Source organism: Lynx canadensis, chromosome B1 (assembly GCF_007474595.2).
Source record: "Lynx canadensis isolate LIC74 chromosome B1, mLynCan4.pri.v2, whole genome shotgun sequence".
NCBI lineage: Eukaryota > Metazoa > Chordata > Mammalia > Carnivora > Felidae > Lynx > Lynx canadensis.
This window is the reverse complement of record NC_044306.2, coordinates 117,815,805-117,838,429: the sequence shown is the minus strand read 5'-3', so window position 1 is coordinate 117,838,429 and position 22,625 is coordinate 117,815,805. Positions and strand designations below refer to the sequence as shown.

The following is a 22,625-nucleotide window of genomic DNA, read 5'->3' as shown; positions in this document are numbered from 1 at the left end:
GCCCTGGATCACGCTTTAGCTTAAGGGAATGTTGTGGCTGGTTTGATCTTCTATCCAGACCCCTCAAACTTTCTGTTTCATCAATAAGGCTGTTTTGCTTTATCATTTGGTTGTTCACGGGAGTAGCCTTCAAGAACTTTTCCTTTGTGCTCGCAATTAGGTTAATTTTATTAAGCGAGAGGCCTACCTTTCGGCCTGTCTTGGCTTTCAACATGTGCATTCTCATGAAGCTTTATCGTTTTTAACTTCTGATTTAAAATGGAAGATGTGCGACTCTTCCTTTCACTGGAACACCTGGAGGCCACTGTAGGGTTATTAATTGGCCTAATTTCAATATTGTGTTTCAGGCAATAGAAAAGCCTCTCTAGGGGCCAGACGGGAACAGCCAGACAGTGGAACAGTCAGAACGCATATAACATTTATCCATTAAGTTCACCATTTCATATGAGTATGGTTTGTGGCACCCCAAAACAATTACAAGAGTAATATCAGAGTTCACTAATCACAGATCATAACAAATGTAATAATAAAAAAAGTCTGAAATATTGTGAGAATTACCAAAATATGACACAGACACAAAGTGAGCAAATGCTTTTAGAAAAACGGCACCAATACACTTGCTCAACACAGTTTCCACAAACCTCAATATGAGTATGATGTAGTATCTGTGAAGCACAATAAAGTGAACTGCAATAAAAGGAGGTATGCCTGTACAAAATAGAACACTTGGGCAACTCCTCATTAGCCTCAGGAAAGAAATGGACAAACTACTCTAGCAGAAACATCATCCCATTTTATTTTAAAAATAATTTCTGGAATGTTCTTATAACTTCATTCTTTTTTAAAGATCATTTCTACTTTTAAGTAATCTCCACACCCAACATGGGGCTCGAAATCACAAACCCAAGATCAAGAGCCACATGCTCTACCGACTGAGCCAGCCAGGTGCCCTCTTATTTCCTCATTCTTAAAATATATTTCTTGGTCTGTAAAAATATTCAGTGTGCACAAAGCTTTGTATAAAAGAAAACAAACATCACAAGTCTAGAACTCAGAGATAAGAACTATTATAGTTTCAAGGTCATTTTTTTAACCTTTTTCCATGTTAACTCGTGCCAAAAGAGAGATGGATATTTAAATTTGAAAACAACAAGGGGTGCATGATACACAGCCACTACTATTTAATTCTTCACCTAGTCAATGGCCTCCTGATTCATAAACATGACAACAAACTACACCTTCTTACAGGAAGTGGAGTAACTAAGAGAAGCACCTAAAACTGACCCAATCCCAATTCTGTCAGGTGTCCCCATCACTACATTTTCATGGTTAGAAACATACAAAGGATTTTTAGTTACTTACTGGAAAAATGTGGGCACCCTCTAATAATCCAATACAAATTCTCCACAAAAGAGTATTATTTTATACTCTTATTTCAAAATACTATCTTCTCCCCTTTTCCCACTCCAAAAATACTTCCTCATGAATATTAGTATATTTGATTTCTTTCAAACTAATCTACGGTTTGCATTACCAAAGTATGTCTTTTTCTTTGACCCATCAAAGAAAGCTTACTCTAGCCTCATCCCTATTCATGCATAAACTGTATTTTGAGTTGATATGAACCATTAATAAAACTGCTCTGTACTTAGTGTTTCTCCTTCTAAAAAGCCCACTAGGTCCCTACGAGCATCTTTCATTCCAGGTTACATTTGTTCAAACTGACTAACACGATACACTAATTGAAACAATATAAAATTGTGCTATTACTGTATGAGTTGATATTCTTTCACTTTATTATTATAAGGGTTCAAAATTAAAGGGAAAAAAAGTTCCTGGTTTTTCTTTCAGGTATAACAGGGTTTTTGGTTGAATTATGTTTCCAAAGTTCATAGGGCAGTTGCTCTACATTAATTTTACTTTTATATTCCTTTTCTGATTTTTGCTTTAGAAATCCAGCAAAATATGACCAATTCTTAGTTATCCAGAGACAAAATGTAGAAGTATTTTAAGTCGTGTAAGTTTAATCTACTGCCTCTCCCTTTCAATAATGTATGTAATTGGCTAGAATCTAACAAAATGGTTGATTTTATTTTAATTTCTCTTGTCCAGGAGCACCTAGGTGGCTCAGTCAGTTGAGCATCCAACCTTGAGATTATGACCTGAGCCGGAATCAAGAGTTGAACACTCAACTGACTGAGCCATCCAAGTGCCCCACTTTTATTTTTTAGAGAGAATATATTTTTAAGTAAAATAGAAAAATCCCCTTTTTCCTTCTCCTTCCAAGTACTACTCATTGTGCATCCATGAACCATCACCACTGCCATCTCTAAGCTTTGTGTGCTCCAGCTTTACCTGAGACTGCTTTTAGGGGGAACCTGGCCATGTGAAAGCAAAAACAAACACTGCAGCTGCTAAGACTTCTCTGAGAGGCACTCTCTCATCCCAGTTCCAGAAGTTTCTAGTGCTTTCCATCACTCCTATGAGCTAAAGATTCACAGTCTCATGAGATTGGGCCCCTGCAACTGAGCAGGAGTGTGCTTATTCTCCTTGCCCTGAATCCTAGATTTTAAGAATTTTAATCCCCATGGCTACCAGGGTGTAGAGGGTCTGAGGCAGGTCTAGGAATTTCTTTAACAATGAGTGTGGTTCTTTGTCGCCCTACATATACTGAGTTTGTGTGTGCCACCTCACAAAGTTCTTTTATTCCCCCAGTAAAATGACTACTGTCACCAAATATTTAAAAACCTTACAAATTACCCAATTCAGACATTCCCCAATCCATTTCCTCAGAGAGCAGATTACAAGGAAAGTGCTTAAATAAAAGCATGTGGGAGAATTCTGGGTAAAAATTCCCAGATGGGAAAAGTAGTTAAGTATTAGAATAAGTTGTTATATTGTGAAAACTAATTTCTTCTCTTTCCCCCTCCTCTTCTTCCTGTTTAAGTCTCTGAATGTAAGACTAATCCTCACTGAATAATTTATATTAGTCACAATGACTTTTACAATACCCAACAATGGAATGGGCTATCCCATGAGGGAGTATAACACTGGAAATACTCAAGAGGCTGGAATAGAAGGGATTTTTCTCTATGTGGTCAATTTAACTCAACAACATTAATGCCAAGTAACAGTAAAATCAACGTTTATTGAATACTTTCTGTTTCACATTTTACCTGGATTATCTCATTCAGTTCTCTACACTAACTCTTGTAAGAAAGATATTATTATTAGATCCATTTTATAAATAAAGAAACCAGGCATAAACAAGTTAAATAATTTGCTTTAAGTTATAAGTGAAAGACCTGGGATTTGGACCTAGACAGCCTGACTCCAGAACAAACCTTTTTTTTTCCTGTTAAAAATTTCCTTGGACTAACTCTGACATGAAACAAACTGTGCATACTATATTTATAGCATGTAGTTCTGACACATGTACACACTCATAAAGTCATTATCACAATCAAGATAATAAATATATTCACCATCATCCCCAATTTCTTCCTGTCCCTGTAAGAGAAATTGTAAAATCTTTCCTTCCTGGCTCTCTCCCAAACTCTCCAACCAATGATGTTTTGTGTCATCATACATTAGCATTTACATTTCCTAAAAGTGTATATAAATGGTATGATTTAATATATATATGTATGTCTGCCTTTTTTCACTCAACATTTTTTTTGAAACTCAGCCATGTTATAGCACAGATCAAATATTCATTTCTTTTTACTGCTGAGCAGTATTCCCATGCTTAACATACACTCTGAAAATACCACAATTCATCCATCCATTCATCTGTTGATGGACATTTGGGCTGTTTCCAGTTTTTGTCTATTACAAATAAAGCTGATATAAACATTTGTGTATAAGTGTTTCTGTATGGACATATACTTCCATTTCTTTTGGGTAAATATCTAAAAGTGGAATGGCTAGATCATATGGTAGGTAGATATTTAACTTCTCAAGAAAATGCCAAACTGTTTTCCACAGTGGTTGTATCATTTTTCATTCCAACCAGCAGGCTATGGAAGTACCTCTACATTCATGCCAACAACTGGGATGGCCAATCTCTTAAATTTTTAGCTATTCTAAAAAGCGTGCATAAGCATGTCACTGTGGTTTTTAATTTGAATTTTCTTAATGATTAGTCAAGTTAAGCATCATCTCATGTGTTTTCAGTATGTCTTCTTTGGTAAAGTGACCATTTGCACATTTCCTTTGGAGGTGAGGGGATGGTTTATTTTCTTATTAATGAATTGTGAGAGTTCTTTATTCTAATACAAGTCCCTTTATCAGGTATATGATTTTCAAATATTTTCTTATAGTATGTGGCTTCTTTTCATTCTCTTAAGAGTATTTTTTACAGAACAGAAAACTTTAATTTTGGTGAAATCTAATTTACCATTTTAAAAAACAGGTTATGCTTTTAGTGCCATATCTAAAAAACTTTGCCTAACTACCCAAGACCAAAATAGGTTTATAGTTTTAAGTTTTAAATTTTGGTCTAGGATACATTTTAGACAATTATCATATAAAGTGCAAGGTATGGACTGAAGTGAGGTTTCTTTGGTACCCTATGGAATAACCAACTGTTCAAGTCCTACTTATTTAAAAGATTATCATTTTGAAAATCAGTTGTGCACATACATGTAGGTCTATTTCTGTATTTAATTCCATTCATTTCTTTGTCTAGTTTTACCCCATTACTCAGCTCTCTTGATTATTGTAGTTTTATAAAATATCTTGAAAAAAGGAAATTACTATTCCAACTTTCTTCTTCATAAGGTTGTTTATTCAAGGTCTCTGGTATTTATATGTATATGAGTTTATTAATTTGTAAAAAAAAAAAGTGTATTAGAATTTGATTGATGTTGCACTGAATTTATAGATCAAAATTTGAGGAGAACTGACACAACAATGTTGCATCTTCCAACCTATAAATATATCTTTCCATTTATTTAGTTCTCCGATTTCTGTTGGCAATGCTTTATAGGTCACAGGTTCTTCACATATTTTTTCCAGTGTTTTCCCTAAGTGTTTCATATTTTTGATGCCATTATAAATAATGTATTTATTTTGTTTCCAATTGTGTATTGCTAGCATATACAAATATAATAGTTTGTTGTATAGTGATCTTGTATCCTGTAACAAACTTGCTAAAGTCACTTATTCTAGTAGCTTTCAGGTAGATTTTATTGAACATTCTACAGAGACATTCACCTCATCTTCCTTTACAAGTTGGATGCCTTTTCCTTCTTTTTAATGCACTGGCTAGAACCTATAATGCTGAATAAAAGTAGTGGGAGCTAACTAGGCCAAGCGTTATGTTTATGGAAAGGTTTCTTAAGTACCCATTTAATTTGTTTATGCCTATTTCTTCTTCAGGGAATTTTGGTAGTCAGTGTATTTTGAGGAATCTGTCCATTTCATCAAAGTTGTCAAATTTACTGGTGTAAAGTTTTTCACAGTATTTTCCTTTTATTCTCCTAATGACTGTCACAATCAGCAGTGATGTCACTTGGCTCATTCCTGACAATGAAGACTTGTCTTCTCTCTTTTCTTTCCTGATCATTCTGGCCAAAGATGTATCAATTTTACTGATCATTTAAAAAAATAGCTTTTAGTTTTATTAATTTTTCTATTGTTTTCCTAGGCATACAAATTTTTAAAGCTATGAATACCTCAAACATGCAAAAAACGAAGACATAACACATATCTACTCCCTACACTTTTAAAATAGTAACATTATTTCAGAAACTTTACAACTGAAGTCTTTTTCTCCATACTCATCAGAAATAAAAATATTTATTTTCCTTCTCAGAAGTAACTTCTAACCACCATGCTAACACTGGTGTTTACTATTCTTATTTATGTTTCTAAAATGTGAAGACCGTATCTGTCTGTATTCATTAAAAACATACGGTACTGCCTTGGGTGTTTTGCATACTATGAACTATGTATGCCTTGCTGCAAAAGCTTTTCTGCCCAACACTGCACTTTCAGGTTTTATCCATGTAGTCACATGGTTCTAATTTACCTATTTCACCTATGGCATGGTATTGCACCACAGAAATAAACTATAGTTTATTTACCCAGCTTTTATCCATAGACATTTATTCAGTTTCCAATTTTCCCACATCTGATCATATTAGTGTCTCTAAAGAATGTGTACACAGAAGGGTAATTTCTGATGGTGGATTATAAGTATCTTCAACTTTACTTACAATGACTTAATTGCTCTTCAAAGTGGCTGTACCAATTTATATTCCCATCAAACATATCAACAAGTATGAGAGGTCTCCTTTCCTCACTTGCTTAAAAACACTTGGAAAATAAGACTTCTAAACGTTTGCAAACCTGATAACCATGAAATTGTATTGTGTCTTAGCGTCATCTCATTGATTATTGGTGAGATACAGCAAATTTTCACAGGTTTACTGGTCATTTAAGAATCCTCTTTTGTGACCTGTCCATTAATATTGTTTGCCCATTTTTATCTGACTAGGTTATCTTTTTCTTGTTGATCTGAACAAGTTGTTAAATCTTCTGTCATTTATATGCAAATACCTTCTCCCAATCAATGGCTTATGTTTTAACTTATTTTATGGTCTCTTATAACTGTTTACAGGGTTTTTTTTTTTAACTTCATTTAAATTTATCAATCCCTTCCACGTTATTGCTGGCCCTTTACTATTCCATATAAATTTCAGTATCATCCTGTCAAATTCAATTAAAAACCCAATTAGGATTCTGATTGAAAATAAACTGACTTCATTAACTAATATGGGAGAAATTGCCGTTTTCATAATTAACTATTCTTTATAACTGTTATAAGTATATTCGTTTTCTAGTTTTTAACTCGTTACATATGCTTTTCTATTTGCACTTTTCCATTGAATCTTGATTTAATATCGGTAATTTATATCTTCAACAAAACTGTCAATTCATCTGTTTAGAAAGGTATTGCCAAAAGCATCTGACAGTATTCCCATCTGATTATTTATGTATCTCCTATGTCCATAATTCTGTCTGTAATTCTTGATATATTTGTTTGTGCTTCTCTTTCATCATTCTTCCTATAATAGTTTTGTTTATATTATTATTCTTTTAAAAATGTTTATTTTTGAGAGAGTGCAAGCAAGGGAGGGGCTGAGGTGGGGGGGGCAGAGGATCTGAAGTGGGCTCCTCGCCAACGGCAGCGAGCCAATGTGGGGCTTGAACTCATGAACCATGAAATCATGACATGAGCCAAAGTCAGATGCTCAACCAACTGAGCCACCCAGGTGCCCCTATATTATTATTCTTAAAGAAAGAAACCCACCTTTTAACTGATTCTTGCCATTATCTGTTTTCTTTCATTAAATATTTGCTCTACTCTGTAATCTCCTTTCTTATAATATTAAAAGATAAGAAAAAGAACAGAGTAACTGTTGAGTTCAATGTTTAGTCTCAATTTTCTTCATTTCTGCTATATCATTTTACTGCTCTCAAAAACTATTTTTGCTGCATTGCACAAGCTTTGACATATACTGACCCATCTGTCATTCAACTTTAAGTATTTTATAATTTCTTATAATTCATTTCTTTGAGGCATGACTTATTCAGAAGTGGTTTTAGTTTCCAAACATATGGATTTGGATTTCTTTTCTTTTAATATTTTCATAGCTGATTGGTAACTTTACTGTAGACAGAGAATGTTGTCATTTTTTGCAACTTGCTTTGTGGGCTAATACTCAATTTTTAAAAGTGTCCACATGTACTATATATATGGACTGAGTAATAACATATGTCTGTTAGGTTAAGCTTGTAAACTTTGTTTCAATCTTCTCAACATATTTTCAAAAAATATTTACATAAAGGATCCTAAAAACAGTATCTTAAATCTCAGTAGTCAAATAAGCTGTCATTAATAGCAACTAATATTAGATATAAAAGACAAATTACATCATGTATGCATATACATATACAAACACACATCTGTTCCCTATAAATGTTCTGCACCTTGCTCCTGGAAACGAAGCCCCAATTGCTAGTCACATGGTCCTCAAGAATTGGGAAGGAATCCCGTATTTTTTGGCTGTAAAGTCATATAAATGTTAAAAAACGCTTGACACAATATTCCAAAACACACAACTGGATGGTCTTGTGGTTGAACTGTGACAGGACGTTAGTCCTGTTGTCAGAGACCCACATTGTGGCCTGGACACCCAGTAAGAGGGCAGTGCTCTCTGCCTCTGAAGATCCCCAGTGCACTGAGATCTGCACAACATCCTCATTCTGACACAGCTTGGCCTTTCATGATTATAATACATTCAAACATCTATATTCATAAACAACATCCCATAATTCTTTTGATCATTTCTATTCTCATCTTCCTCAGAGCCACTACCCTTAAGATCTCTGCCCTAAGCATGGCAAACGACTGCTATAGATATTTTCCAATTTGTTTTTCAAATGCTCTCACATAATACTCATCAGGTTGTTGGCTTTTATTTTTTCTTGGTAATAATGACAATATTTTTTCTAACTGATCTGTACATATTGTCAGTTGACTACTTAATGGTCATTTTTTTTTTCTTTTTTGGTCTCAATGCTACTACATTAAATTGTGCTCAATACATATTCACAAGTATATACTTCCTGCAACAGTTCTGTTAATCACTCAAAAGTTTAATCCATTTTTTTCTTTTTTGTATTTTAAAACTATCCATTCACCAAAGCAGTTAATTTATCCTAAAATCTCACCTAATCAACTGATCCTGAATAGTCTATCAATATAGATCTTGTTGATTAAACTTGTTAGAATGAGTTCATTCATTCTGAGCCCGCCAATAAACTGGAGTTACAATTTGATTCCACACAATTCCAGGACTGCTGTGGTCAGAATATGATGAAGTTTGATGGGTAACTCGAACATCTTAATTTTTTTGAGCAACCAAAGAAAAACTTGGCTTGACATCAGTGCAATGTTCAGTATATAGCAAAATAGAGAGATCTTGGAATATATACCGGAATAATTATGATTCAAACATCTCAGTGTGGTTCTGAAGAGATGAAATGCCAAGTCAAAATGCTTTGACTACAAAGAATTTCATTATTACAAATTAATAAAATCTTCACAAGAAAGTACTATCTAATCTCCTGAATCACTAGATGCTGCTAATAGAGCAATTCTTTGACTTCCACATTAAAAAAAAATTTTTTTTTAATGTTTACTTATTTTTGACAGAGAGAGAGAGAGAGAGAGAGACAGAGCATGAGCGGGGGAGGGGCAGAGAGAAATGAAGACACAGAATCCGAAGCAGGATCCAGGCTCTGAGCTGTCAGCACAGAGCCCGATGCGGGGCTTGAACTCATAGACCGCGAGATCATGACCTGAGCCGAAGTTGGACACTCAACCAACTGAGCCACTCAGGCGCCCCTTGACTTCCATGCTTTTAATGGTGAAATCCCATATATGATACGTTCCATTAGAGGTAGTGAAGAGAGACTGATTTCTTGCATTTTGATTGTCTACTGTGGTGATCTCAGTGAAAAATCAGTATAGCACTCTCTTTCTTCATTATTATGAAGCACAACAAAGTTACCAGACCATGTAATTAAAGCTGGATGTTAATGTTTCTGAATTCTAATCTTGTTCCTCAGACCTAACTATGTAGATCACATCCATATCCTCCAATTTTTTTTCCCAAAAGGATTGTTTTCCTACTAATATAGGAAACAATTAAAAAACAGGATGTAAGATAGAAACTTTAATCTTGAAGCTAATTTTAAGATAAGAATCTGTTATATCTATTATTTATAAATCCCAAACTAAAATGCAATTGACTTTGTTTTAATGTTCATTTATTTATTTTGAGAGAGAGTGTGCACTTGAGTGTGAGCAGGACAGAGGCAAAGAGCAAGGGAGAGACAGAATCCCAAGCAGGCTCCTAATTGACCTCAGTTGGTCAAGACCTGAGCCCAAATCAAGTCAGATGCTTCCGACTGAGCCACACAGGTGCCCTAAAATCTGAGATGAGTGAGGGAGACTCCATGGACAAAGATAAAAAGTTTCTTGTTTTCCTTTATTTTTCTCATTAAAGAAGTATACTAATGAGAACTAAGTTCAGAATGCAATCTGCTTATATACAAAATTGAAAACTTGGAGAAAATAAATTGTGTTCTGCATTACTACAACGGCTTCCCTCATCTTCCCTTCCCTCACTCCAATCTATTCTCACCCATGCAGCCCCAGTGATCTGGTCAAAATCTAAGTCAGATCCTATTATTGCTCTGCTTAAAACTAGCTAGTGGTTCCGTATGTCATTCAGAATAAGAAACAAATTTCTTAAGATACTCTTTACAGACCATTTTACAGGGTCTTTCATAATAATTTACCACGACTTTCACCCCCAGATGTAAACATTTCTGATCTCACCTCCTATCTCCCCTGAACTCACTCTATTCCACTAGTCACTGTGGTTCCTTGAGTAGTTCTTAAACATATCAGGCATCCTCTTGTCTCATGACCTTTGGGCCTATGGACTGTGATGCTCTTCCTTCGGATGGTAACTCGGCACATTCTCTTACCTTCTACAAATCATGACTCATGTCTGGCTTCTCCCAGTGAGGCTGTCCCTGTCTCTTTTTAATAACTCCAACTCCAATCTGCTCCTGGAACTTCATCCCCTCTGACCTGCTCATTTTCATAATAGCATTTACTACATTCAGACACACTACAGTTGATCCTTGAACAATTAGGGGTTTGAACTGCTCAAGTCCACTTACACATAGATTTTTTTTTCAATAAATTCAGTACAATACTGTAAATGCATATGTATTTTCCTTATGATTTTCTTACTAATATTTTCTTTTCTCTGGCTTACTTTATTCTAAGAATCCGGTATACAATTTCATATAACATACAAAATGCGTTAACAGACTAATCATGTTATCAGTAAGGCTTCTGGTCAAAAGTAGGCTCTTAGTAGTTAACTTTTTGGGGAGTCAAAAGTTGTACATGAATTCTCAAGTATGCAGGGGGGTCAGCACTCCCAATACTCCCATACTGTTCAGGATCATTGTTCAGGATCAATACACAAGTATTTTACTTGTGCATTTATCTATTATCCATTTCCTCAACTAGAATATTAGCTACACAAGGGCAGACATTTTCACATCTTTTCTTTAATGCTGAATCCCCAGTACCTAGGATCTCACTGCACATAGCAGGTACTAATTAAATAGCTGATGAATTAGTGGGGAAAAAAATTCAAAGCAGCCACAGTAGGTAAACGTTTTTTGATGTTCCTGAAGTAAAGATCTAAATTCACTAGCTTCTAGCTCATAAGTAGTTTAAGATTAAAAAAAGAAAAGCTTAGTTTATAAACCACTCCTGAACACACTTTATACAGCAATATTACTTAATTATCTGAGTATGAATTTTCTTATTTAGTGGTCTCTAAATCAAGCCGTTATTTTCCTAATAAATTCAGTTGCCTCCAGGCAGCCTTATCAATGAGACAGACATGTAAAAATCCAAGATACCACCTTAGCTAGAAGGAAAGCTTGTAAGACAGCCTAACTAAATGGAAATAAAGGAAAAAGTCTTGTTTCATCTTTCTTGAGCCAAAATGCACCTGTACCAACAGCCAGTTGCAATTTAGACACTAGATGGTGGGTAACTCAAGGGAACAGAATGGTACAAGGAGAGCAAATACATATAAGCAATAAATTGGTGATTTTAAGAAAAGTAGCATCATAGTAAATTGGCTAAGTGGTTAATGTACTTTAGAAAACAATTTAAAAACTAAGCTGAAAGATTTTCAGGTTTTTTATTTAAATTCCCTGGATTAAAAAAAGATGGATTCTAATGTTATTTTTTAATTTCATATTTCCCAAAAGACTTGATACACTTCATTGCTAGAGTTTTCAGAACTTCTGCTAGACTTCCCCATGACATTTGTAAGATTAAAGGATGCTTTGCCCCTTACCAGTTCAACTATTGATCTCGCTTCCTCTTGAGTACAATGGAAAGGGCTGTCGCATACCTGCACGTTTGTGCTGGTGAGGAAAAGACAATGTTATTATCAATCAGGATAAAAAATGAGCAATTACCAAACAAGAAAACCAACTCCAAATATCCCACACTGGCTGTGTAACTCCAGTTATTTATTTCCAGCCAGTGATAAAGGACCTGAATGAATATAAACTGAGATGTTTGTACATTCTTTCAGGCAGAGTTATAAATACAGTGCTCCCAGCACTGCATATTCCAGAATATGTTTTTAGTTTAAATAGTACACAGATCTAAATAATCTCCTTGAATATAAAAGACTATACATCACAACTACACTTTACCTTTTGTGAGGAAAAGAAACACCAAACTTGACCCATGAAATGATGACTATAAGGAAGAATTTTCCTTTGAGGTGATAAACAGTTACTGGCTACTGAATGATGCTATGGAATCTCTTTCTCAGACAGGTGAGGAAGGCTAAGCTAAGAGTCGTGACAGGAAAGCACATGATATGAAAACTTGGTTTTCGTACAGGGAGGGAAGATCAGCAGGGCATAAGACAAGACCCCCTTCCATGGTCAGGAAAGGCTCTATGAAATCAAAGCCTTCCCACACAACAGGGAATGCATGCTATCTCCACAAGCATGCTGCCCATTGTGTATTTCCTACTTCCTAGATGAAAGCAAAGGCATCATTCCTCTCAAACATATTAAGACTGATTGTTTAAAATTTTATCAAAGAAATCAGATTAAAATGGATATAGAAAGAAGCAGTAGAGAAGGGAGTTAAAGCCAAAGGAAAAAGTAATTAGCAGATCCCTAAATAAGAGGAAACACATACACACACTTGTCCCCCAAGTGGACCTAAGAGATATAGATTATCGGATACATTTTTATAATGGCTTTGTGAAAAATACATTGGGATATATATGATAAAAAGATCTGCCTAGTTATTTATTTATATAATGTCTGTAATCAGACATTGGGTATATAGCAATTACAGGTAAGTGGTTGTTCTCTTTTCTATCCAGACTCAAAATGTGGGATTTATTTTCATTCTTGGCATGAATAAAATTTGATGCAAGTTTGCATTATCTTTAAGGCTATTTTTTATTCTGTTCTCCACAGCCCATATTTAAGTAAGCTAAAAAATGAAAAAGGGAAGGTTATAAGTCAGATATTTCCCTAAAGAATGTCAAAACTAAATTTAAAAGAACAAGGCAAAAAATTAGACACTGTGAAGTCTTAAGTGCTAGTCCTCTGAAGGAAGCATGGTGTATTCTAAATATGCTATATATGATGTTTTTAACGTTAGAACTAAGCCAAAGTAAAACATACCTTTGGAAATTCTGAAAAATGATGGTAACAGAACAGGGGAGACTTCTCTAAATAGGGCTGCCAGATAAAATACAGAATCCCCAATTAAATTTGAATTTCAGATAACATCAAACTATTTTTTAGTATGTCTCAAATATTGCATGAGACATTTATATTACAAAGATGTATTGCTCTGAAATTTAGATTTAACTGGTCGTCTGGTATTTTATGTTAAATTTGATAACCTACTTCTAAAGAAACCCTCTAACTCTTAAAGAGAACAAACTGAAGGCTGCTGGAGGGGTATTGAGTGGAGGGAAGGGCTAGATGGGTCATGGGCATTAAGGAGAGCACTTGCTGGGATGAGCACTGAGTGTTGTAAGTGATGAGTCACTAAATTCTACTGCTGAAATCATGATTATACTATATGTTAACTGACTTGGATTTAAATAAAACTGAATCTAGAAAAATACAAAAAAAATAAAGTAACCCTCCACTCAACAAATCATAAACAGAAACGGCAAAAACAGACAATATTAAAGCCAACTCGGTAAGTTTTTAAAATTTTGAATAACTTTCTAAATATCTCTCATACAGTATCTTGACAAGTAACCAACGGAGCTGAGGAAAGCCAAGAGGCTCTGCCATTTTCGCCTTGGGCAAATGATTAGTATGACTGCTCAATAATGAAATGGAAGGTATACAAACAGACTTGAGAGATTCGTACAAGACAATATAAAGATGAGAGACCATAAAGCCTCTTGTTACTATTTCTTCAACAGGCTCTTATAGTAGCATTTGGTTAGCTAAAAATAGTCCCAACTTCCTCACCGACATTCTCTTAGTTAAAAAAGTATATAATCTGGGTTGTAATAGATTTCCCCCGAGATTTAAAATACTTTGAATGTTTGAAGGCATGTTATCAAGAAACATTTTTATTTTTATTTCCTCTAAATTGGCCCCTGTATAAAAAGAGTTAACACTGATTCATATTTATTGATTGATTCAAAGAATTTTTTTTATACTATGTGTTAGGGACATTTCTAGATGCTGGGGATACAGTATTGAACCAAAGAGCTCCCGTGGAGGTTAGAACATTAAGGGTTCTTTTTAGTCTTAAAACTATGAATGTGGCCTGCAAGAGAAGCAGTGTAATCACTTGAAGGATGACTAAGCTAGAGGTATCTATTATAAATGAGATTTAAAATAATGACTGAGAAAAATGTGCTGCTTTCCTTTTTACAGTAAGATACTAAGTATTTTGTTGTAAATTTACACAAATTGTATAGCCTATACGCAATCTTGCTGACCAAAACAAGCAGACATGACATTAGAAGAAAAGATCAGCAATACCAAAAATGCTGTGGATGACAAATCAAATTGCATTTAAAAATAATAAAAAGGTGTACTGATACATAATCGCGCAAAATAACTGATAACATAAAAAGATACAGAAACAGAAAATTACCTGCACATAATAAGCAGACATATAAAGATGAAATTTACAAGGCCAGAGATATGGAACTCTTTAGTAAAGAGAAAACGATTTTCTTCAAGGCAGACAAAGGCACACACTCATGAGAATCCCCAAAGACAGTGTCTAGGATACAGATCTGTCAAGGCCTTTCATTTTCAAGCAAAGTAGTCAAGAAAAAAAAGAGAAAATTTAATTTAAAGAGATAAGAATGACAAGGATTTTGAACCACAACCTCCAGAGTCTATAGAAGAAAACTGACATTGAAGTAAATCTATATACAAAGCTATATATATAGCTACCCATATATAGATCAGGTACACCTTCCTCTAGAAAAGTAAAATGAAATAATTTTAAGACCTAAACAATTTGGAAGAACAAATCTATATAAATATTATATATATATAATATAGATTTATATATTATTTTTATATACTTATATATAATATATATTTATATGAATTATATATCTATATATATATCTATCTATATATATATTCATTCATTCAGTAAGCATGTTTAAACCACCAGTGGCAAGTCCTGACACTAAGTGCCATGATACAAACTCAATTTACAGCATAAAAAGATAATAACACTCCAGGTTCTACACAGAGGTGTGTACAGCAGTGATGTGAGGGTACAGGTAATCTTGCCCAAAACAAATAACAACTCTTTGTAGAGGTAGCATCTAAACTGCTCCTTGAAGAATGAGCAGGCATTCATGGAGGAAAAACAGGAGACAGGAGGAAACAGAACATGAGGCTGGAAAAGTAGGTCTAGACATATTAATACATAGAACAGTAGGATTGGATTCTATGATCAAAGGGAGCCACGACAAGTTTTTAAGCAAAAAATGACAATCACATTTGTATTTTTCAAATATAATTCTGACAGTACCACAAAGATTTATTAAACAAGAAAGGAGTTGCAATATAAAACAACTGAGTAAATAAATGACAAGTAACTGAATCAAGTAAGTAAAACTGAATTAATTATTAAATTAAAAACTAAATTAAAGAAACCCAGATGCTCTAGAAGAGCATCTGAGAATCAGCCAAAATTTGAAAAATTTAGATGGGTCAGAATAGATAATGGTTAATGAAATAAAATAAACTGGCAAAATGAACAGTACATTTCTGATTTCTTAAAAATAAGGCAAATAAGCCACGGCTGAAGAAAGAGCAAGAGGGGCTGAAGAGTAAAACTCAACAGCAAAAAACTTTATTTCTCCTGCAACACAGTGGAAAGTGACTTTAGGGAAGAACAGAAATAATGAACTTCTCTGTGTTAAAAGAATGTGTAGCTTTCAGAGTAAATATTAAGCAATGGGAAAAAAAAAACCCCAAAATAACAACCAAACCTCTTGTGAAGAAGAGGATTACTCAGAGTATCAATTACAGAATTTAATAAATGCAGGGATCTTGGAAGCAGAAGAGTAGTACTAGATTTGAAAAACAACAAACATCTGTTGGTTTTAAAATATTAGTCAACAATTTGCTCCAAGAGGTATTCACTGAGTGGCTAGCACATGTCAGGCATTAGGAAGAGAAAGATGAATAAGGTATCCTTCTTCGTGTGCTTTTGAGGAAGCTACGTGCTAGAGGAGGAGACAAATTCATAAACCACGCAGTTAAGAACTGGTAAGCGTAATAACAAAAGGACACAGGGAAGCAAGGAATGCACAGTATAATGGCAGCTTGGCTACGAGGGAAAGCTTCCTAGAGAAAGTGAAGTCAAAACTAAATCTTAAAAAGATGAGGAAGTTAGCTAGTTCAAGAAATGAGAAGATAATCATGGCAAAGGTAACAGCATGAGGAATGGCCTAGAGGTCAACCAGAGCATGGTGTCTGTGGAGTGACAAGTGGTTCTAAGTTGTTGGAACATGAAAATAAGAGGCAAGAAGTGACAGAAAATGAGGCCAGACAGAGAGCAGGGACCAAATCCTAGACTAGGCCTTGTTTGCTCTTCTATGAGAAGTTGAGACTTTATGGTTTTTAAGCAGAAAGGCTTATCAGAAGCACCTAGGTAGGAAGCTTTAAAACATTCAGATTCTTAGACACTACTCCTCAGAGACCCTAATTCACTAGGTTTAAAGGAGACGAATGCATCTGAATTTTCCAAGTTTTCCTAGGTAATTATTACGCACTATATAGTGACAGAAATGCTGGGGTAACAAAATGTGGGCCTACACTCAACTGAGTAGGGAAAATATACTGTAAAAGACAGGGGGAGCTTGCTAATCAGTAACAGTGTACATTTTAAGGAATTAAGAGGAAGAAGCAACTCATTAAGACAGGACATAAAAGCTACTATGAATACATTTTTACAATCAAGTGGTGATAAAAATAAGAAAAAAATGGCCAAAATAAATTAAAATGTAAAGATGTTAACTTTAAATTACCTACATGAATAAAATTTATACCCAGAAATGTATACCCTGAAAATTTTTAAGCTAAAAAAAGATTTATTTTGTTGTATTCTCTGAAAAGACAGAAGTAGAATATAGCTGGCAAGAACATTAAGTCTGGTATCTGGCTTAAATGGTGGCTCTCCCACTCAGGGTGACCTTAGATCACTTAATCTCTATGTGGTTTCAATCTCGTCATGTATAAAATGGAAACAATGATACACATCTTACAGGATCGTTGTATTAGGTAACACATACTAAACACTTCGAACTTGCAAAATAGTACAAAGTTCAATAAATGTCGACTCCTGTTGTTAACGTAATCCTTATCATCACCCAGGAGGCTACAGCAAAATGACTCCAGAGAGTAGAAATAAAATTACCCTCAGAGAAAAGGTAATTAGTCTCAGCACAGAAGGAATGACATCAAGCTACAGAAAAACTAAGCAGAGGTAATCTCTACCTGTGTAGCTGAGGAACCTGGAAAACACACAGGCCCTTAAAGGACTGCAAAAACTTTTCCAAAAGTATCATGAGGAAGAAGATGAAAGCAAACAGTGAGCAAATACTTCTTCGGACAGTGAGAGACCCTTTTTACAGGAGCTCACCACATGAATGAATGACTTAGAATATTATAAAGAATAGCTCAGTCTACTAATTACTAGGATAGTCAGGACTAGAACACATTCACTTATACCCAGTTTTGTTAATAAATTGTACTACTTAAATTAGAAATAATCACTTGATTTTAAGACTCTGCTAAAAAAAAAAGGAGTGATCTGCCTAAGTGGTTAAGAAGAAAGAAAGGAGAAAATCAAGGAGTTGACAATGTTACTCGAGCTTACAAAGAAACACAACCTGAAGGTTAATGCCTAAGCATTTGTGTCATAGGCAAGATGAGTCTCTTGATGACATAGATAAAATATATCTTGAGACTAATTCTTTACTCCATGTGATTACTGTATTCTAATGATTTCTTTAATGTCTCTCTTGATTCCCAGACTTCATGCTCCAAAAGGGCAGAGACTCTATTTATTGTAGTCACAGTAATAGTCCTGGAACCAGCACACTCCCTGGTCGCAGATCTTCAAATCAGTGTTTGTTGAGTGAATGGCTTCCCAATTTCTCCTGATTCGGAGAAGGGGACAGTGGAGTTGGGTACTCTACAGGATGACACGTGTGTTTGCTTTCTGTAGTTAGGCTTGCCAAAAGTCAGTTGTTTTTGTTTCTAAACCTGTTTATAAGAGCTGTCTTTATTACTATTTCATAATTTAAGCAGTAATTATGCTTATTGAAAAAGAGGATGTGGAAAGAGAACTGATTCTATGAATACTATGCAGGCCCTAAAAACTAGTAAGGCTAAAAAGCCTCAATAAAGGTGACTCACTATAATAACTTGGTGTCAAAGTAGATGTGGGTAAGAAAACTGTAAAAAGGTTAGAAAAAAGACCCTTAAAAACCTATGAAGGTTTTTAACTGTAAGGAGTTTAAGAATTAGAGGATCTTATCTTGGTTTTCTATTCTATATTACACTAGATTATATATATAATCTATATGGAACTTATATAGAAAAGGTCTTAGCCCTATATCCAAAGATAAGTGAGTACACATTTAAATGTTTTAAAATAAAATGTTTGAGTTACATCTGTTACTGTTGTTTGATTCCCTGTAATCAATCAGCTAGTGACCCAGATCATGATGGATAAAAAGGCTTTGTACTATTTCATCAAGAAATGATGTGGTGTTTACACATAAACAACCATGTCTGCACATTGAAAAATCGCTATTTATTCCCTCTTTGCACATATCACAATGTATTATAATTAAATGCCTGTTTACTCAACAATATCCCCCATTAAACTATAAATCTTTTGGGAAAAGGGACCATGTCAATTCCCAGTTTCATGCTGTCCACCCAGCACTTGGTAATGCTTTCCATATTGGTGTTTCATGAGTATTCTTTAAATGAAAAAGAATTGTAATTCTCTTTTTAAAAAAATCAAATTGGATAGTATTATATGGCTGTTTAGTACCAATTAATAATACAATAACATTACATAGAAGAGACAAATCCTTACCAATTTATAGCCCCTCCATCACACTTCTTCATAAGCAATGCTTTCCAACATTCATGAGTAGATTTAATAACTTCAAGAGCAAAGGCCTAATTCCAAACCAAAAACAGATATAAAGATCACATCACCATACTAACATGGAACTATTATCACTATGACAGCTAATTTCTAAGAACATGAGCTCTGGAGTCAAGCAAACCTGAATATAAACACTGGCATCCTTATTCACCAGCTGTGTGACTTTTGAGCAAGTTACTTAATCTCACTAAGTCTTCATTTATAAATGGAAGGTAATAGAGATATTGTAATTTAGGGTTGGCAAACTAGGGCCTATGGGCCAAATTTAGCTCACCAAAACACCATTTTTATAAATGAAGGATTTTTTTGTTTTTTGTTTTTAATGTTTACTTTACTTCTGAGACAGAGAAGGAGGGAGGGAAGGAGGGAGGGAGAAAGAGAGAGAGAGAGAGCATGCGCGAGTGAGCAAGTGCGGGGAGGGGCAGAAAGAGAGGAAGACACAGAATCCAAAGCAGGCTCCAGGTTCTGAGCTGTCTACACAGAGCCTGACATGGGACTTGAACTCATGAACAGCAAGATCATGACCTGAGCTGAAGTCGGAAGTTTAACCAACTGAGCCACCCAGGCGCCCCTGTAAATGAAGTTTTATTGAACACAATCATTCATTTGTGCCGTGGTTTAAGACTGCCTTAGCACCACAATGGCAGAGGTTAAGAACTTGTGACAAAGACCATATGGCCTACAAAGTCAAGATGCCACACCTAATCCAAAAGGCCTAGCTGTTGAAAGGATAAATAAGTTGTATGCAAAGTGCTTAGTCTAGTCCCTTGCTTATAAGGTAACCATACACCTATTAACTTCATCATCATCAAAACTATAGTCTAATTGCATAAACATGTTCTAAAGAACATCCACTGTCTAGAGGTGGTAAACCTCCTTAACATTTTCAATTATTTTTCTTAGTATAAACTTATATGGTGTCTGAAAATGCAAAACCAATGAAACACACACACCTCTTGCTAGATATTTATCTAGCAAGACCATCTAAAGGAACACTTGTTCTGTTATTCCAAAGCAGCAAATTCTTTTGATTTTTTTCTCCTTGCTATTTTTTCTTAAGGAGAGTCCTTAGATATTAACTAATTTTACTAGCTCTTTTCTCCTTCAATTACAACTAAACATATTACAGTAAGAAATGAAGAAATTAAAGAATCTTTGGAACCAAGATGTAATAATAATGAGAAATCTTCTGAAAAAGAAAAAAAAAGTTTTCTCAGGTCTATTGTCGTGTGACATGAAGGAGAATGGCTAAATGAGGTGATATGGGGAGTCCCCCTTAACATATGGTACAAAAAAGCCAATTTGTTGTCAGGATAACACAAGGAAAGATTTTTAACCAAATCATTCGGGTAATTATGATTATTTAGAATCACTTTTCCAGCACTTGCTTAAAGGAATCAGCAGGAAAAATCTAGATAGCACAGGAGTCACCTTTTCAAACATGTTAAGGAGATACAACTTAATTTTCCTGAGTTAGGCCCTACATTTTAAACAGAAGTGGTACAAAGCAATGCCTAAAAATGATTATTTTCTGAAACCAGGTTTATAAATAATCTAGTCTTCATTCAGAAAAGAATTAACATTTATCAAAATCAAGCAAAAAAACAAAAACAAACAAAAAAAAAAAAAAACCACCCAAACCATACTCTGAGGCAATAAGGAGCCATAAAAAGTTCAAACATAAATTATAACATATTATAACATATTTTTAGAGGAAAAAGACAAAAATTAATTTATCTTATAAATCTTAAATATTTATTTTTAAGAGTATTTAATTGAAAATAATAGTTTTATATCTACATTTAATAAGTCTTAGACAAAGCCCTCAAGATGTTAAGGGTTCTTTCGATGTGCCCTTTTAAAAAATACTAGGTTAAGCAATAAATTCTTATATAACAAGATATTTATTATAATCTGTAAGTTTCCATTAACATGGCTTACCTTACTTACAAAACATGTTTTACTTATTAGTATCCACTTAACTGTTGGTGTGTACTGTGTGTAATTTATATGGTGGTAAAAACTTTATTTTTTTTAAATTTTTTTTAATGTTCTTTATTTTTGAGACAGAGAGAGACAGAGCATGAGCAGCGGAGGGGCAGAGAGAGGGGGAGTCACAGAATCTGAAGCAGGCTCCAGGCTCTGAGCTGTCAGCACAAAGCCCGACATGGGCTCAAACTCACGGAGTGTGAGATCATTACCGGAGCTGAAGTCGGACGCTCAACCGACTGAGCCACCCAGGTGCCCCAGTGGTGGTAAAAACTTTAAAAAAAATATATTCCATGCCTTAGACTTAACATCCTTAGCCTATTTTCTCCATTTGTATCACATGAGAGACACTTCATGGTAACTTTGTGGTATTCCAACAGAAAAATTCTATTACAGTAGGATAATTTAAGTGCTTTCTTAACTGTTAAACAGCTTAAGTCAGTCATGGTAGAATGAACACTTAGAAGAGAAGCCTCTTGGGATTTACATTAATGGTAAGTTAACTTTCTCCTCTCCACAATAGTAAATGGAAGGTGGTTTGTCATACGTAATATGCAGACTGAGACTGATCATGGAAACCCTTCGTTTTCTGAGATGAAGGAGATATCAACAGATAAAGAGATTAATCCAGATATTTATCAAGACTTACTGCTTCACTTAGAGACCTCCTGAAAAAAATCCTTTAAAATAAATTTGACAAAATAATGTCCTTAAGTATTCGAGTCAGTATAAAGCATTATCATGTTATATACAAATATTCACATAAGAAACCCCCAAAGGTGAAAGAAGTATTGTACAAGTATCACAAGGCGTATTTTAAAATAAAGAGTATCATCTTCACCTTGTTTTTGAATTCTCCATTAAAAGCAAACTGGTTTTCTGGTTTTCCTTCTGGCACCTTATAAAATCTGAGCCAATTAAGCGTAGCTTCCAAGTAACCTGGTTTGTACTTCTTAACATCATCAATATCTGCAAGTGAAGAAACAAAATACTTTGTTAAAAACTGAAATTCATTCCTATTAGTGGTAGAGCACTGGACTGAGGGAGTCCACCTTTGTTGCTAGCTAGCAGCATAATCATCATGTATCAAACCGCCTCTGGACTTGCGGGTTTCTTTCATATGTAAAACACTACTCCTTCATTCTACGAACATTTCTTAAGCACCTCCAGATGCTATGTTAGGTACAGGGTATAAGCAGATGAAGACAACAAAGTTATTTTCCTCAAGGAGCTCAGAGATTCCAATTAAAGGAAACAGACAACAAATAGCAATGAAGTGAGATTAAGT

At 34.7% G+C, this 22,625-nt stretch overlaps 1 protein-coding gene across 2 annotated transcripts in view; it reads right to left on the bottom strand.

Annotated features, from left to right (window-relative positions):
* The window catches only part of PPA2 (inorganic pyrophosphatase 2), a 96,261-nt gene that overhangs the window by 5,539 nt on the left and 68,097 nt on the right, over nucleotides 1-22,625 (bottom strand). For both annotated transcript variants that reach the window (XM_030313328.1, XM_030313327.1), the window contains 3 exons: nucleotides 22,179-22,306; nucleotides 19,274-19,359; nucleotides 11,973-12,042 (listed from right to left, as the gene is read on the bottom strand). In XM_030313328.1, the coding sequence (XP_030169188.1) occupies nucleotides 11,973-12,042; nucleotides 19,274-19,359; nucleotides 22,179-22,306 (284 nt within the window). The remainder of the gene's footprint in view (nucleotides 1-11,972; nucleotides 12,043-19,273; nucleotides 19,360-22,178; nucleotides 22,307-22,625) is intronic.